The sequence below is a fragment of the Saccopteryx bilineata genome, chromosome 1 (assembly GCF_036850765.1).
Source record: "Saccopteryx bilineata isolate mSacBil1 chromosome 1, mSacBil1_pri_phased_curated, whole genome shotgun sequence".
Classification (NCBI taxonomy): Eukaryota; Metazoa; Chordata; class Mammalia; order Chiroptera; family Emballonuridae; genus Saccopteryx; species Saccopteryx bilineata.
In genome coordinates this window covers 342,401,015-342,419,211 of record NC_089490.1, presented here as the reverse complement: position 1 = coordinate 342,419,211, position 18,197 = coordinate 342,401,015, and the positions used below count along the sequence as shown (strand labels likewise).

At 38.9% G+C, this 18,197-nt stretch overlaps 1 protein-coding gene and 1 pseudogene across 2 annotated transcripts in view; one reads left to right on the top strand and one right to left on the bottom strand.

The window, feature by feature from the left end:
- NARS2 (asparaginyl-tRNA synthetase 2, mitochondrial) overlaps window positions 1–18,197 on the bottom strand; it is a 175,174-nt gene that overhangs the window by 1,898 nt on the left and 155,079 nt on the right. For both annotated transcript variants that reach the window (XM_066249340.1, XM_066249348.1), the window contains 2 exons: window positions 4,624–4,721; window positions 2,513–2,539 (listed from right to left, as the gene is read on the bottom strand). In XM_066249340.1, the coding sequence (XP_066105437.1) occupies window positions 2,513–2,539; window positions 4,624–4,721 (125 nt within the window). The remainder of the gene's footprint in view (window positions 1–2,512; window positions 2,540–4,623; window positions 4,722–18,197) is intronic.
- On the top strand, window positions 7,679–8,692 carry LOC136320541 (high mobility group protein B1-like; annotated as a pseudogene).

Here is an 18,197-nt window from a genome sequence, read left to right as displayed (position 1 = left end):
TGGAGTCATTTTTTGGAGCCTCTGCAGCCCACCCATAAACATTCTAGTCCCACTTAAGACAGCTAGAAATGGCTAGAAAACAAAACAGCCATGATTCAAATTCAGATTCCAATATACCAGCTTTTTTAGGAAAAAAGAGGAGAAGAAAGAGTCTGTAAATATTTTTATGTCATTTGGAGAATTCTTGAGTTATATAATATTGACTAAAACAAGTTTATAGCTCTTGAATGGTTTGTAAAATCCGTTCCAGAATAGAACTTCAGTGCCGCAGTCAGCAGTCATTTGGCTCCTCAAGGACAAGGACTATCACCTGTTTTCCCACTGTTAACGATGGCTACATATATTTGTCGTATTTTATGTGGTTAAGATTAAGTACTTACCCTTCTAAAATAAAGGATGAATTGCAAGTAGGTGGGTTAGAACCAAGTGAGAGAGCTATAAACAGGAGTATCTAGAGTAAAACTCCAGATTAGTAAGAACCATCAGGAAAAATGAGTGGTACACAGTCTTAAGTAACTGAAATTTTGGTAACTGACTTAACTTTAAGTTTATAAGGCATGGGGGCAGGGTATACTTTGAGTTAGTGAGAAAATAAGATCAAGGGCAAATCAAACCACCTGCCACAAACACCTGCAGGATCTGAGCTGGCAGCCAGAAGTCCAGCAACAGTTTTAGGTAGCTCTAAATTTCTCGTATATCAATGTCAAAACACTGGTATAAATGTCTGGCAATTACAGTCAGCATTTTTCATGCCTTTGCTTTAGTAGATGGAAAAATCCACTTCTAAGAAACAGGTCTTCTAATGAATTATGTATTGGGTGGATAGTTGTTAATTGATTCTGGGGTAGCCAGATTATAGAAGAGATGGTACAAAATTTGTGGAACTAGTTACAGATTTTATTTGCATATGGCATGTAGAAATAGGAAGTGAGTAAATTCTTAGACACCTGGAGTGGCCACTAATAGTGGATGGAACACTAGCAGAGACACAGACTTGAAGATTTTTAAAACGCCTCTTACCTTTCAAATACTATGATAACCATTTAAAAGAAAGGAGATTTTAATAATATTTATATTCAGAGGTCTTAACAGTTTGAAAACTTTATTTATTTGGGAAAAGAATAGTGTTAAAATGATTAGTAAAGACCAGAAAAGGCCTAAACTTACTTAACCAATAATTAAAATTTGAATTTAGCCAGTTTTTCTTTTTTTTTTTTTTTTTAAACAACTTCTTTATTTATTTATTTTATTCATTTTAGAGAGGAGAGGGAGAGACAGAGGGAGAGAGAGAGAGGAGAGACAGAGAGAGAGAAGGGGGGGAGGAGCTGGAAGCATCAACTCCCATATGTGCCTTGACCAGGCAAGCCCAGGGTTTCAAACCGGCGACCTCAGCATTTCCAGGTCGACGCTTTATCCACTGCGCCACCACAGGTCAGGCTGAATTTAGCCAGTTTTTACACACTATGGATATTATCTGGTAGACAGAAACTGAGGTAAAATTGTGTAAGTTTGATCAATCAGTTTGATGATAATTGTTCAAGGTTGCTACCTACTGGCAAAGCTCAGAATAAAGGAAAGAAAGGGACAGGCGGGGGGAGGAAACTAGTATTTATAAGCTTCTACTCTACATACTTACACTATACTGTTTCATTTCACCTTACAATAACCCTATGAAGTAGATAGTACATTCCACTTTTTAGCCAAGAAAACTCAGATTCAGAGATTAAATCTGCCTAAAGTCATTACTGGTAAAAAAAAAAAACCCAAAGGCATTCAAGGCCCATTACTTGAACCCAATTTTAGGCTTTCTGCATTTTTGAAATCTAGCTCCTTCATTACCAAAAGGCAAGTGTGTAATTTGACTCTTCCTTCTCCTGAGGACTGGTGAAGAATTAATAATATTGTTGATATTATTATACAAAGATCCTAAAGGAGTGCTATTACAGAAAATTTGCAGACATTGAAAAGTACCTGAAGAAAGGGTAGAAGGGAAGAAAATCAGAATAACTTTGGAGAAGGAACTGTATGAATGCAGACAGGTGACCTTCCACTGGCAGCTTAGACTTCTACAGTTGGCGAGGATCACTTACAGGGGTCACTTAGTCCAAGCCCCTGATTTCACACATAGGGAAACTGAAGCATAATGGTTAGGAACAGAGTCCCAGCTCTGTGCTTCTAGCTGTGTGCTCTTAGTTAAGTTAGTTAACATCTCCAGGCCTCAGCTCTGCAGGGGCAGTGAAAAAGGGATAAGAACAGTACCTAACTCACAGTGTGGTAAGCTGATAAGATAATATACACAAAATTTTAACAGTTATCTGACATGCAGTAAGTAATAAATAAATGGCAGCCATTATTATTACTCTTTTCAAGGACTCAAAAGGAGTAAGTAATCTTCTGAGAGCCTGTTCATTGTTTTTAATACTTTTTCATAGTACCTTAGGATTACAAGTAAAAACTATGTAATGCTCAGATCAACAGCTAGAGTAAGACTCACTAGGGAGCTCATTCTTACCATTGGTAGGCTTCTGTCAGTCCTGACCTGTAAAAGGAATACAACAAAATTCTTTCAGAAAATGTCAGGAAGGAAAATACTCTAACCACCAAACATTTGTTCTGGGTTGTGTGTTTTTTTGCAAAAAAGTACACACCAAAACTTGTGGTCTCAAGTAACATGCAATCTAGTCAAGGAGCATGCAATCTACCTTTACTATATGGTAAGAAAGGTGAGTTAAACAATGGTCCAAGGTATTATCAAATAAGTAGTATGGTTAGTAAATGCCATAGAAAGAAAGTATGGTCCAGGGCCCAAAAGAAGGGATTCATTTGAGATGAATGAATTGTCCTGTGACATAAGAAGAGCACTATTACTGTTACTGGAGGTTGTTGGGAGGTGCACACAAATAAGGGAAAAACAGATACAACCTTTCATTCTGTAATGTTAAAATGATAATACAGACTCTGAGGCTACCTTCATAATATGACTGCTAATTGTTTTTACCAATTAAGTGTAAAAATTTTAAGCTCTTAGTACTCATTAAAATTAATTTCTGTCCTTTAAAAAAGTGTTTGGGACCACAGTGTAACTGAAGTGATCAGATGATTAAAAACTCAAATACAGAAAAATCAGAGCACATAAACAGAAGTCACAGACCCGTGAAAGAGAGAAACACATCCATTTCATTAGGAGAGATAAATTTGGATATTATCAGATATTAGGTAAACATTTAATGTTATGAGAAAAGGTTTCCTGAAGGAAGGAAGCAGGCAAAGAAAACAGACCAATTAATCTTTCAACAGATGAGGTTTCTTGCCATATGTGATTTTTATTGTGCTTAAAAAAAAATCCAGAGAAACTTTAAATTCTTTCCATCTAAGGACTTTGACCTTTACTTCAGTTTCATGATTTTCCCAGGACTTTCTAACATTATGGTTGTAGTAAGGAGTTAGTACTCTTAACTGATAAAGGAGAGTCCTCCCAGAACATAGTTATCTCCTTTCTTCTGGACTCTAGCCAAATAGAGCAGTTCAAGTAATTAGGATTATAAAACAAAGTTATCCAACAGATTTATAGGTTGGGACTTGGAAACATCAACTTTTAAAGCATTTCTCCATTAGGAAAAGAAGGCCTTACAAATGGCTAATTTAGCAGGATATTTTCAAACAATTATGGCTTTTCCAGGTTACTAGGAAAACCGGCATTATCTGGAGAGAAGGATTATGCCTTTAACATGGAAAAACCTTTTTTAAAAAGACTGCCACGGCAAAAGTGGAAACCATGGCAAACAGAGGTTTACAGCCTTGGTTAGTGTAGGAAGTCTCTGTGCTGTGCTGGCAGATCATGCATATAAAGGAGTGGTAGTTCAATTAGAAACACGATTCCCTGCTTCTCTTCTCCAAAACATTTTCTGTGTGTTTACAGATTCATTTCCCAGGTCTCAAATAAGTTAAAATAAGGTTATTCAAATAGCTAAATCAAGACCCTTACACAATGTAGAAAACCTGAGGAAAAATGCTTATCCCAAATGCCAGCTTAACAGATATTTTTAGTCTCTTTGTTTTTCCACCTTTATTCTTTCCCTGGTTCAAGTCTGTCTTTATGTCCCTATAGGTGTCATAATTTAGAGTAAAAAGAAAAGAACATAGAGAACAGAAAAATAAAAATGAAGAACAAGCTTTAAGGGGAAAAGCTCCCTCTCCTTTTTTGCACTGTTTAAAAATCCATATCCATAGGAAGAGACACATACAATAGCGGACAACTTCTATTGTGGCCTTGTTTCATGTAACAATTTCAGTTTTAAAATGAATTTATTTTTAGAGACAGAGGACGGGAGAGAGGAACACTGATTTGTTACCCCACTGTTTATGCATTCACTGGCTGACTCTTGTGTGCCCTGACCTGGGATAGAATGCGCAAGTTTGGCGCATGAGACGGCGATCCAACCAACTGAGCCACCCAGCCAGGTCAGTTTCATTCTTTAAGAAAGGCAAACTGAGAAAGGTCAAGTAACAACTTGTCAAGGTCACTTTGAATCTGAGCTTCACTTCTGTTATACTGTCATGACTGCCTTTAAGAGTCTCATCCCCAAATTTCTGATTTTTGTTTCTTTTAGGTCTGACCAATACCTGGCCAGTCGCTGCTCTAAGAAATGGTACCGTTCCTCTCTCAGGCTTCCTCCAAAGAGCTCTCCAACTCCAGGGACCAGAAGGTCAACAGCAGCAACCTACAAAGGAAAAAACAAAACAAAACGATAAACATTGTATTTTCAGGGGATTCAACTACTGTCAGCCCTCAAGTATGTGAAACTTTTTAAAATTTTGACAACTGGATGATTAACTGCTTACCAGAATCTTATTTATGTTTTCTATACACTTCCCTGTTTCAATATCAAATGTTTACTGTTATCTTTAGAATGTATGCTATACAAATTCCAGGTGGATAGTTTCCTCTCCTCTCCTGTACCCTTTTATGCAGTATACTTAACAAAAATGTGTTTTCTTCACAAATGTGATAAAAATGTTAACTGTAAAAATGTGGAAAATACTAAAAATCACCTATTGCCACACAGAAGCAATTACATTTGGCATATTTTTCCTTTTAGGTTTTTCCCCCCTTGTAAATGTAAAGAGCATTATAGAGATAAGATTAAACATAAAATTTACTATTCTAAGATCTTAGTAATATTATAGAATACATATTTTTTCTATGTCAGTTAAAGCTGTGGTTTTCAACCTTTTTACACTTTGGGACCGGTGAAAACAGGAGAATTACTTCGGGAACCACTAAGGCAGAAATCACTCTGAGCAGAAGTGAATTTGACTAAAATCATCAGGTCTATAATCTTCATACATCAGGGTTGTTAACTCTTTTGCAGACAGACCAGCACAAAATTTCTGGCAGCTGGTCCTTGGACAGGTGATTGAAAAACACCGAGTTAAAATATTTGGCATACTTAATGTTTTCAAAGCTGCAATTTATTGTTTAGGAGTATCATAGTTTTTATTTAACTGCTTACCTTTTGTGAACATTTAGGGGTATGTGTATGTTTGTTTTATCTTATAAATAACAATAAAGATTTTTCTTTAATTTATGGTATTTTGTTGAGACATATAAAATGCGTTCCATTAGTCAAAGAAGTACAAATTAAAACAATAAGATATCATTTTGGAGTTACCACAATGGTAAAGATAAGAAAACAACATAATGGCCCTGGCTGGTTGGCTCAGTGGTAAGAGTATTGGCCCAGAGTGTAGAAGTCCCAGGTTCAATTCACGGTCAGAGCACAAAGAAGAAGTGACCATCTGCTTCTCCCTCCTCACCCCCCCCTTCTCCTCCTGCAGCCATGGCTCAATTGATTTGAGCACATTGGCCCTTGGTGCTGAGGATGGCTCTGTGGAGCCTCTGCCTTAGGCATTAAAAATAGCTTGTTGCGAGCATGGCCCCAGCCAGGTATTGCCAGGTGGATCCTAGTTGGGATATATGCAGAAGTCTGTCTATCACCCCTACTCTCACTTAAATTAAAAAAAAAGAAAAAGAAAAAAGAAAACAATATAAACAATGTGTTTTGAGAATGCAAAAACCAATACTGTCATACATTTTCTATATTCAATCTCTGGTCAGCAATTTGGCAAAAGATCATCAAAAGCCTTAAAAATGCAATATGCTTTGACTCAGCAATAGCTGTTCTAGGAACTAATCCTAATAAAATAATCAGAGATGCAAAAATAAGATTAATATGCAGGATGTTTATTGTGGCATTACTTATAATGACAAGAAATTAAAGTGTACATTAATAGGAGATTCTTAAGTTTTAGACACGAACAGGAAAAAGAATGACATCTATATCACAAGATGTTAATTTGTGTTGTCACTGTGACATCTTTTCTCTTATTCAAGTTTCTTTTTTTAAAAAAATTTATTTTTTTCCCTTTCCTGAGAGACAGAAACATCCAGCTGCTCCTGTATATGATGTGCCCTGACCAGGGAGGAACTCGAACCAGCAGCCTCCACATTCCAGGACAATGCTCCAACCCACCAAGCTATTAGCCAGGGCTTAATTTTTATTGATTTTTTTTTTTAGAGACAGAGAGAAGAAGGGAGAGACAGGAAGGGAGAGAGAGGGGAGGGGGGAAGGAAGCATTTGTTGTTCCACTCAGTCATGCATTCTTTGGTTGCTTCCCGTGTGTGCCCTGATTGAGTACTGAACCCACAACCTTCTTGTTTTGGGATGACGCTCTTAACCTACTGAGCTAACAGGCAGGGCCTTATTTGTATTTCTTTATTTTCTATAATAAAGATGTTATACTTTTGAAATAAAAAAAACACTCTTAACAGGAAAAATGGTCACTTGGTATTTAATTTTAATTTAATTTCTGGTAATATTTCATTTTGGGGGGTGACGAGAGGAGGGGAGATAGTGAGGAGGGGAAATAGTGCATGCACTGCAGGATCCACTTGGCAACCCCATCTGGGACTGATGCTTAAGTACTAAGTTATTTTCAGCCTGCCTGAGGCTGATGGGCTCCAACAGAGCTATCCTCAGCACCTGGGGCCATGTTCAAACCAATGGAGCCACTGGCTGCAGGAGGAGAAAAGGGAGAGTAGAGGGAGAGGAAGGGGTGGAGAAGCAGAGAGTCGCTTCTCCTGTGTGCCCTGACAGGGAATCAAACCTGAGCTGTCTACAGCCGGGCCAACGCTCTATCCATTGAGCCACCAACCAGGGCTAATACTTCATTTTGAAGACTTTATTTTCTATTTCCTATCTATTATTTTGTAACTTGACAATTATTTTTTGGGGGGGCAGTTAGACATTTTTAAGACCAAGAATATGAAGGCAGAAAACTAAGAAAGATTTAGTCCAACAAATGAAAAATTAGGAATCTGTAAAACACATTTTAATCAGAGGTGGATTAAGGCGGATTTTGGCCCCTTGTAATTAGGAAAAAAGTGTAAAGTTGGGGAATTGTGGGGCCCTTCAGAAGTTGGGGCCCAGGGTATGCACCTGGTGTGCCTGCCATTAAATCTGTCTGATTTTAATTTATTTTAAATGCCACATTAGGCGTTTGACTCCCACTCTCATAGCCATTGTAGTACATTGAGCTCCATAGAGACAGTGCCGGGGAAGTGCGAGCTGGACGGGCACTGGGCAACTCTGTGCTCGCTGAGGAAAAGTAATCAAACATGGGCAAAGGAGATTCTAAGAAGCTGAGAGGCAAAATGTCATCATATGCTTTCTTTGTGCAAACTTGCAGAAGGAGCACAAGAAGCAGCACCCAGATGTTTCAGTCAACTTCTCAGAGTTTTCTAAGAAGTGCTCAGAGAGGTGGAAGACCATGTCTGCTAAAAAGAAAGGAAAATTTGAAGACATGGCAAAGGCGGACAAGGCCTGTTATGAAAGAGAAATGAAAACTTATATCCCCCCTAAAGGGGAAACAAAAAAGAAGTTCAAGGATCCCAATGCACCCAAAAGGCCTCCTTCGGCCTTTTTCTTGTTTTGTTCTGAGTATCGCCCAGAAGTCAAAGGAGAGCACCCTGGCCTGTCCATTGGTGATGCTGCAAAGAAGCCAGGAGAGATGTGGAATAACACTGCTGCAGACAACAAGCAGCCTTATGAGAAGGCTGCTAGGCTGAAGGAGAAATACGAAAAGGATATTGCTGCATACCGAGCTAAAGGAAAGCCTGATGCGGCCAAAAAAGGGAGTTGTCGGCCCTGGCTGGTTGGCTTAGTGGTAGAGCATTGGCCTGGCGTGCAGGAGTCCCGGGTTCGATTCCCGGCCAGGGCACACAGGAGAGGTGTGCCTATCTGCTTCTCCACCCCTCCCCCTCTCCCTCCTCTCTGTCTCTCTCTTCCCCTCCCGCAGCCAAGGCTCCATTGGAGCAAACTTGGCCCTGGTGCTGAGGATGGCTCTGTGGCCTCTGCCTCAGGCACTAGAATGGCTCTGGTTGCAACAGAGCAACACCCCAGATGGGCAGAGCGTCGCCCCCTGGTGGGCATGACGGGTGGATCTCGGTCGGGCGCATGCAGGAGTCTGTCTGACTGCCTCCCCATTTCCAACTTCAGAAAAATACAAAAAAAAAAAAAGGGGGGAGTTGTCAAGGCTGAAAAAAGAAAAAGAAGGAAGAGGAGGGGAAGACAAGGAAGATGAAGAGGATGAGGAAGAGGAGAAAGATTAAGAAGAAGATGATGATGAATAAGTTGGTTCTAGCACAGTTTTTTTTCTTGTCTATAAAGTATTTAACCCCCTTGTACACAACTCCTTTCAAAGAAAAAAATTGAAATGTAAGGCTGTGTAAGACTTGTTTTTAAACTGTACAGTGTCTTTTTTTGTCTAGTTAACACACTACCGAATGTGTCTTTAGATAGCCCTGTCCTGGTGGTATTTTCAATAGCCACTAACCTTGCCTGATACAGTACAGGGGTTGTAAATTGGCATGGAAATTTAAAGCAGGTTCTTCTTGGTGCACAGCACAAATTAGTTATATATGGTGATGGTAGTATTTTCATTTTCAGTTGTCTCTGATGCAGCTTATAGGAAATAACTGTTGTTCTGTTAACCGAATACCACTCTATAATTGCAAAAAAAAAAAGTTGCAGCTGTTCTGTTGACATTCTGAATGCTTCTAAGTAAATACAATTAGAATAAAAAGCCACATTATATTATAAACTCTTTTCTTAATCTTTGTCTCATTTTACTATTAAGTGAACCCTTTGTTTTGGTTTCAGAACTTTTGCTTGACATATACTTCATAAATAGTTGAGATTAAAGAATATTATAATTCAAGAAAGTGCTCCAAATCTATATTACTCATCCTCATTACTATCATTAAAAGAGAAAATATTTGTCATGATATTCATTATTCAGCTGAATTAGAGACAGAGGGAACAGAAATTTACTAATGGTTCCTATTTTTACTAAATCTCCTACCACTCAAAGTTGGTGGGGAAAAGTGTAAAACAGGTCATTGTCGTGCTACCACGACTTGCTGACCACATCTTAGTAATTCTATGAACTTAGGAGGCCTACAATGAACAGGCAGGTACTTAAGAATATGGATTTGCTGATTCAGGATGAGAGCAGTCATAAAGCAAACAGCTCTGGATAGCGGACAAGAGAGGCTGACTAATGTGATGAGGATACTCTCCTGGGCTATACAATGAATAGAACTGGACTCCAGTCGGACCCTCCAGCTACCCTTTCTAGTCTCAGAGAAAGGGCAAGGTTCAAGGGAGTTTTTATGGCTACAGGACTGGCTTCTTTATTTCCTAATATCTTGCATTTAGACATGGCAAAAATATGCTAGGAATTGAGACACATGATGAAATATTTGTTCTTAATTTCAATCCAGAGTTTTAAATTTAGAATTACAGGCAATCAGGGTTGGAGAACACATAGACAACCAAGTGGCTCTCTGGCCTTCGCTTGAAAATATTTAAAGACTGGGAACCACTGCTTCCGAAATATAGCATTCCACCCTTGTATAGCTCTGAATATGAAGAAAGAATAGGTATGTCTAAAATCTATAATTTATTTCCAAGGTTTCAAAGCTGGGGTGATTCCAACTCACAGAGAATTGCAGTAATTGCTTCCGATACTGCGAGTACACACAGAGCTTTAAAAAGGAAGAGCTATAAAGGTCCACTCCTCAAAAAAAGATGCTGGAGAATCAGCTTTCATGGAAGAACAGGAAGTAAGTAGTCCAGCTGAGGTTGGTGGCCAGTAATGATGGAATGAGGCCATCTTCAGCTGTTCTGCTTTCTCTATTAGTTCATAAGCATCAAACAAGAAATCCATTTCTTGCTTGGTTTTGCTTCTAATACAACTAAAACAAGCAAAAAATAAAAATAAATAAATAGACCCTCTTGGGATCTTAGCACTTTTTCAGGTCTAAATTATGTTACATTTGGCACATTTTAATGCTATTTTTACAGAAATGTAAACAACTCATATTTACTTTTGATTACAAACCTTCTTTATTTTACTATTTGAGTTCACTGGAGAATTCAGTATGAAACCATCTTGGTTTCCGACCTTTCTGTCTAGCTTTTGTTCATCTGGAATATTTGCAACTGCACAGTAATAGATGTAGAACTGGAAGCTTCCAAACTTTTGGAGTCACCTTCACAACCTTCCACCATAGTATGGTATTTACATTTATTTCCGCTGGACTTCCTTCAACTCTGTCTTCCTAATAACCAAGCCATCTAACTGGTTAACTATTTCCACATTGGCTATTATGAAATTAATGTGGTAGCTGCTATATTAGTCAGGATAGCTTAGGTTATGCTGTACTAATAAATGACCCCAGAAGCTTACAATAAGTCTTCTTAATCTTAGCATTAGTGACATTTTTGGCCAGATAATTCTTTGTTGTGAGGTTCTGTTCTATGTTAGCAGCACACCCGGCTTCTACCCACCAGATGTGAGGTGCACTTCCCTACTTGTGACAACCAAAACTGTCTTCCAGGTGGGGGTAAGAGGTGGTGGGACAAAGAACCCCTAACTGGGAACCACTGCTTTACAACAATAAATTGGCTTTTCAAAACTTATGCTACATGTCCTGAGTAAAAAGTCGATTTCTGGGGTATTGTTGACTTTGTGTGAGATGGAAAAAACAAAGAGCATAGATGACTGTGTACTAAAAACATTTGTCTAGAAGTAAAGTATGTAGGTCATGTTTGCTCAAAAGCCTTTGGTCAATGCAAGTCACATGTGAGTTGCTAAGCTCATGTCAATGGGTCAGAGTAGTATACTTCCCTGAGGGAGGAGCGAGCAGCAACTAACTATTCATGTATCACAGTGATTTTCAACAGGAGTACTGCAAGAGGTACACTGGTGTGCCCCAAGAATTTTTAAAAGATGTAATACCTGACTTTAGTCAGGGGAACTGACCTCTTTTCTCTTAGATTGTGAAATTAAAAAATGACAACAGCTAACACAACAGCTGTCTGGTGTGAATGAATCAAAAGTGTACCTATTAAAAATTTTATTTATTTATTTATTTTGGAGGAGGAGAGAGACAGAGACAGAGAGAGAGACAGAGAGAGGAAAACATCAATTTGTTGTCCCACTTATCTATGTATTCATTGGTTGACTCTTGTTTGTGCCCTGAACGGAAATTGAACCTACAACTTTGGTATGTCGGGACGACACTCTAATCAACTGAGCTACCTGGTTAGGGCCTATACCTATTTTTTTTTTAGATTGGCAAAAAATATATTTTATAGTTGAATAAAATATAAATATATTAAAAACATTAATAAAATAAAATATATATTATATAGTTGAATAAAAACTTTAGAAGATATCTAGATAAAGTTCCATATCACTACTAATTCTATAATATGAAGAAATTATAGAGTGCATCAGCCTCAGGTACTGAGGACAGCTCAGTTGATTTGAGCACTGGCTCCAAGATGGGGTTGCCCGGTGGATCATATGTGGAAATCTGTCTTACTATCTCCCCTGCTCTTACTTAAATAAAAAAAAAAAAGAATACACACATCATCTATGTCCTTTGTCTAAATGATTTGAAAATTCATATTCTCAGGCAGCTGAATTTTTTGTTTTCTTGACCTACAGAGTAAGTCAAGTTGCTTCCTTTATTAAGAGATGTTTCTTTTGAATGAGGCATTACTTTCCAATGCCTCATAAATATTCCAAGGGTACCATCTTTTTATTTTTTTTATGAAGGGCAGATTTATCTCTGTATGAAGCAAGGCCCACAAAGGCTTCATTCTCTTTTATTCCCCAACATAATCTTTTTCTACTTTAGGTATAGTTTCTCTTCAACCACGTCAGATTCTTATACTTCCTGCTTTTCTTTATATTATCTCCCAACCTATCTAGTGATTCTGTACACTTTCTGAGAAGCTAGGATATAGTAAAGTATTCCTCAACTAGAAAGATATCTATACTCAGTATACATAGACCTGTACTTTCTTTTGATATAAGAATTATTCTTATTCATATATCATTATTCTATAATATCTAGAGATTATTAAAACAATCCCCTCATTTTCCATTCCAGTAGGATTCTCTTATCTTGTCTCCCCCTGGTAAATACTGGGCTAATTGCTACAGAAACTACTTGTTTCTCCAGGGTTCTAGTGAAGGTAAAAGAAACATCCAGATAAAAAAACTATGACATAGGGTGCACAAAATGTAAATGTAGAGGGAATCACACAAGTTTGTTAAAGAGAATGAGAAAAACTTGGTCGGGTGTTCGCCAAGTGATGGGTAGTGAGGGGTTGGAATGCAAACGGGGAAATGAGCATGTTGTCTATAACGTTAGCTGTGATTACATCGTGCCTTTCTGTGTGGCAGGCTGTGGGTTACGGGAGTCTGAGGCTGAGGAAAAAGACTGAGCCATCCTGCCCTGGATTAGGGAAAGTGAGAATTCCCTGGTTGTACACTGGTTGAACCCTTCTGTAACTAAAATCCCCATTGTGTTCCTATGGACCAAGGGTCCTTATGACTTTGATTAAAATTTAATTTTAAATCCTAGCTCTAGAAATCATCTCTGTCTCCCTCTTCCCCCTCCTCTCTCACTCTCTTTCTCCCCACCCCTCAGGGACCTGGCCTCCCCTCCCTGCCCCAAGGTAATCAGCAACCTCTGGGGCAGCAGAAGACAGTAGCCTGAACCTGATAAATGGTCATATACATGGTCTGGACCTTGGGCAGGCTACAGATAACATTTTCTTAGTGAGAGAAAGAAACATCAATTTATTGTTTCACCCATTTATGCATTCACTGGTTGCTTTCTGTACGTGCCCTGACTGGCAGTCAAACCTGCAACCCTGGTGTATGGGACAATGTTCCAACCAACTGAGCCACCTGGCTCCAGATAACATCTCAACCTCAGTGTTTCAGTTCCCAAACCCTAAGGTGGAACAATCCCTGGTTACTTTCCCATGAGACAGGACAGAGGGACACCAGAACTGTCCTCAAGACTGGAAGAAGTGATTCATTACCCTCACCTTACTTCTGACCAATCATCTCCCAGCACGGCTCCATATTCCTAACCCACTGTGTCTTGTGATTTTGCCTTATATAATCCGTAACCTATGTGCCATCAGGAAGTTTGGGCTTTTGAGCACTAACTTCCCATTCTTTTGGATGGTGCCATTCACAATCAAATAGGCAATATGTCTTCACTGCAATTCTTGGTGTCTAGTGTTTGGCTCTGCCAGTGCTGGTGGACAACCCTTTCTGTTCTGTAACAGAAGGACTTTAGTTCTGCTGTCTGTTCACTCTCTTACACAAATCACAATGAAGGCTAAAAATAATTTTACTACACTCTGTTCATTTCCCTAGTCTTAAACAAAACTTATTCCACTTTGGGCCCATCTTCTAGGCTCGAATGCTGCCCAGCACACCCTCCTCCACTGTGTATAAGTTCTGATTTTGCTCTTGTCACACAGCTGCAGTGACATGCTGTCTAGAAATAGTCTGTGTTGGTATTCAAGCTGAACAAGCCCTGCTCTCTATTTATGACACTCCCTTTTGACTCTCTTATTCCAATCAATGTACTGAAAATAAAACTCAGATCTTGAATTAAAAAACAAGTGGACTAGATAAGAACAAGGCCTTCAATACATTACCTTTTTCCACACTAAGTTCAAAGAGGTGGTGGTGGGGGGGGGATTTTAATGCCCCTTACTCTGATAACTCTGTTCCTACCTATCTTAGTATTTTTACATACTGATGAAAAACAAATTGAACACCTCCTTATTCTTACAGACTGCTACCAACAATGGAGCAATATTACATACTGTTAGCAAAAGAAGAGAAATGTTCCACAAACCAAAGGAAACATGTTTGTGGTTTCAGCCTCCATGAGCTTTTCTCTAACTGCTGACACAGACTGTATTTTGCCTCCAAACGCAATAGGGCACAGCCAAGAAAGAGAAGCTTCCACATGTGACTGTGTGAAGATGCAGGTGGGCTGCAGGTAGCAGTGACTGCACGCGGAAAGTGGCCAGGAAAGTGGCTAGCCTGGGAGCACTTAGAGGGACTGAAGTACACACTTTCAACTCTGACATCGTGTCCCAGGGCAGTCATTAGTCCTAGATAAGGGAAAACTGGCAGTTCCCTTCATCATCATTTCTGTTGATTTGAGGTTCAAGCTATTTTGATGCATGCTGATTAATCAGCTCCAGGCCAGAGAGATTTATTAGATACTTCCCCACTCCCCGGGTGCATATTCTTCCAAGTTCACTTTACAATATGCTCTTGATTGAATGCTCACTAATGCTTAAATCTTCATGATCTGCTAAGTAGTGCTAATACAATTTAAAAATGAGAACGTTGGACAAAGACAAGTGTCATGACAGCTGGGGTGGGGGCAGAGCGAGGAGGATATAGGGGATAAATAAATGGTGATGAATAAAGACTTGACCTGGAGGGGGGCGGTGAACACACAAGACATGTACAGGGGTGTAGAATGGGGCAGCTGGAACCTGCATAATTTTGTTAACTAGAGTCACCCCAGTAAGTTCAATTAAAAAATGAGAACTTTATCTGGTGATGTTGGCATCTCATCCAAACTGCCAGGCAGTCACATTTTCCTAATCACACACGGCTGGAATGAGTGGCTATTCTTCCCTGTGAAGCCACTTCCCTAAATATTTGCGGCCTGCTTTTGGGGACTTACCCAGGGACCCAGACTCAGGGGCATATGGCATTTAGTATGTTTGCTTGGATTCATTTTATTTAGACACATGATTTGTTCCCTTCAAATTAGCAAGTACATTTGGTAATTTACAAGTTGTTTTTATATATCCAAATGAGGAAAAACTTAGGCTACCTAAAATGAGAGAATTTTATAGCTGGTTAGTACTTTGGAGCTAATCTAATCCCATTCTGCAGTTTTATGGAGGGAGAAACTGAGGCTCTGAAATTGGACAGACTTGCCTAAGGTCATATATACAGCTAACTAGCAAGAGAGCTGCATTTCACACCCAGCACTATTAACTTCTTAGCAGTGTACTTTTCATTATATCACAGTTCATACCTTCTTGTGTGTGTGTGTGTGTGTGTGTGTGTGTGTGTGTGTGTGTGTGTGTTTTGGAGAGGTGGGGAGAGAAAGAAAGAAAAGAAACTATAAAAAGATACCATTTTACTATTTATTACCTTTGGCCAAATGTTACCAGTGGAGGTTAAACATTTCCCTACCCTTCTCTTTTCATTCCCTAGAGAAGGCAACTGAGAAACACACCTGCTGTGACTTTAAGACTGCATCAGATCCACTGCAGAAACTCTTGCAACCCTACCCACAACGTGTTATTATAGCCCTACAAAAGAAACACAGAATTTAGTTATCTGGCCCAAAGCCTGTTCATTCACTACTAAAAAGAGAAGTAAAGTTGGGGTGGAAGTAGGCACTTATACAAATGGGTTGAAAAGAAATCAAGGTAGCTAATGAATCAATGTTATAATCTATGTTTACTGTATATAGTTTAAATAAATAATGTTTTAATAATTTTGCTTTGAGAAGCTATATGCTATAGTACTACATAAATTATAAAGTATATTAAGTCCCATTATGACGCCTTCAGGTTTTAAGCTGTGAGACATCACTAGAGAGACCTGTCACAATGAAAGCTCCTGGTACTTCTAAGGTAGGAAATGCTGTGACTGCAGTTTATCAGAGAAGTGGCTCTTAAGGAATTTTATGTAAGAGTACATTATAATGTGGCAACACACACACAAATACTTTAACTTTATTGTGCTTTGTGACAGTAAAGATTTTATCAAAATTTAGGAGGAAAGGAGAGAGGGCTTCATATTTATTGACGACCTCCCAACCCAAACACGTGCTCTGTAGTTTTCATCTATTACTTAATTTAATCCTCACAACCCCAGAAAATATTATCATCTTGTTCCTATAGATTGTGAACTAAGACTCAAGGAAGTTAGGTGGTTTATCTAAGGTCACAGAGTTTATAAGACATAGAAACCTGGGACTTGAACTCACTAATGTCTAATTTTAAAACCATAGGACTTTCCTTTATAGCAGGTTGCTATCAATCAAAAAATTTAGACTAAAAGCTGCTTTTGGTTTCCTAGAAATTTCCTTAGCAAACCAACTCATCCACTCACTACTTGTCCACTGTGTGTCTAAAACTGTATTGGGCTTGATCCATCCACCCATCCAATCACCTATGTATCACCAAACAGATATGAGGTGCCTGCTATGTTCCAGGCTAGGCACTAGGGATACAATGAGTGAAAAGATATCCTTAAGTCCTTTGGCAGAGAGGAAAGAGTCAGTAATTCAACTGTCATATGTAAAATTAAAACTATGTTAAGGATCATGATGGAGTAAGAGCTAGTAGTTCTGGGTCTGAAATTTAGTATGTTACCACTGTAGTATCTAATGGGAGTGTTTGACTCAGAAGGGTCAAGGAAGGTTTCTCTGGGGAAATAATGACTGTGTAGAGATCTGGAGAATAAATAAAATTACTTAGGTGAAGAAGACTGTTGTAGATTGAGGGAACATCCCATGGAAAGATGCATGGTGAGAAAGCACTGCGTGTGTGAGGAACAGGAGAGGGTGGTGTGAAGGTAGCAGAGAGAGCCAAGGGGAGCACCTGGGCATCGGGCAAGCGAGGCGGGAGCAGCCAGACAGTGCTGGCTTGCCGGCCAGGTAAAGGATTTTGACCTTCATATTAAGAGCACTGTGAGGTCACTGAATGGTTTTAAAGAAGGGAGATAACATGATCAGAGTTACATTTTCTAAAAGCTGATGCTGAAATGGGGAGAACTGACCCAGAGAAGGAAAGGATAGCTATAGGAAGACCAGTCAGGAGGCTACTGAAGTAGTTCAGGCAAGAGATGATGCTGTCTTAATCTAAAAAGGTAAAAGTGGAAATGAAGAGAAGTGAATGGGTTTGAGATAAACTTAGAATTATACAAATATCAGAACTTAGAAATAACTTGAATATAGAAAGCAAGCAAGAGAAATATTTCATATAATGACTCAGTTACTTAGCTTGTAGAATTACCATTATTTCCTCATGTATAAGATGCTCCCATGTATAGGATGCACCTTGATTTTGGAGCCCGAAATTTGAAAAAAAGTATTACATAAAGTTATTGAACTCAAGTTTTTGTTCATCATGAAATTCATACAACTCCTTATCACTGTCAAAACTCCCACATCCATTAGCTTGTCCTCATCTGTGTCTGATGATGAATCACTGTCTTCAACAATGAGCACAAATACAAGTGTGAAAAAGCAGGAAATGCAAGTGAAAAAATCTACAACCACTGTATAAAATGAACCTAGTTTTTAGACCCCAGATTTTTCGAAAAAAGGTGCGTCTTATCCATGGGGAAATGCGGTCAATGAACAGAGAATGCTGGACGGGAGAGGACGAGCAGTCCTGGGGGCAGTTTTGGATGTTAAGTGTAGGATGCTTCTGCCAATGGCAATGTGATTCCAGAGCTCAGAGGGAGAAATTTGTGAGTTATCTGAAAAGAAATAGTAAATTGTGGATCCACTGAAATCACCTGTGGACAGAAAAGACCCAGGATGGAGCCTTGAAGAATTCCAGCATCTAATGGATTAGTAGAAAAAGAACCTGTACAGGACACTAAGAATAACCCACCGAGAAAAAAGGAAAGCTGGGAAAATGTGATGTCACAGAAGTCAAGGCAAGAGAAAGTTTTTTTTAAAAAAAATACTTTATTCACTT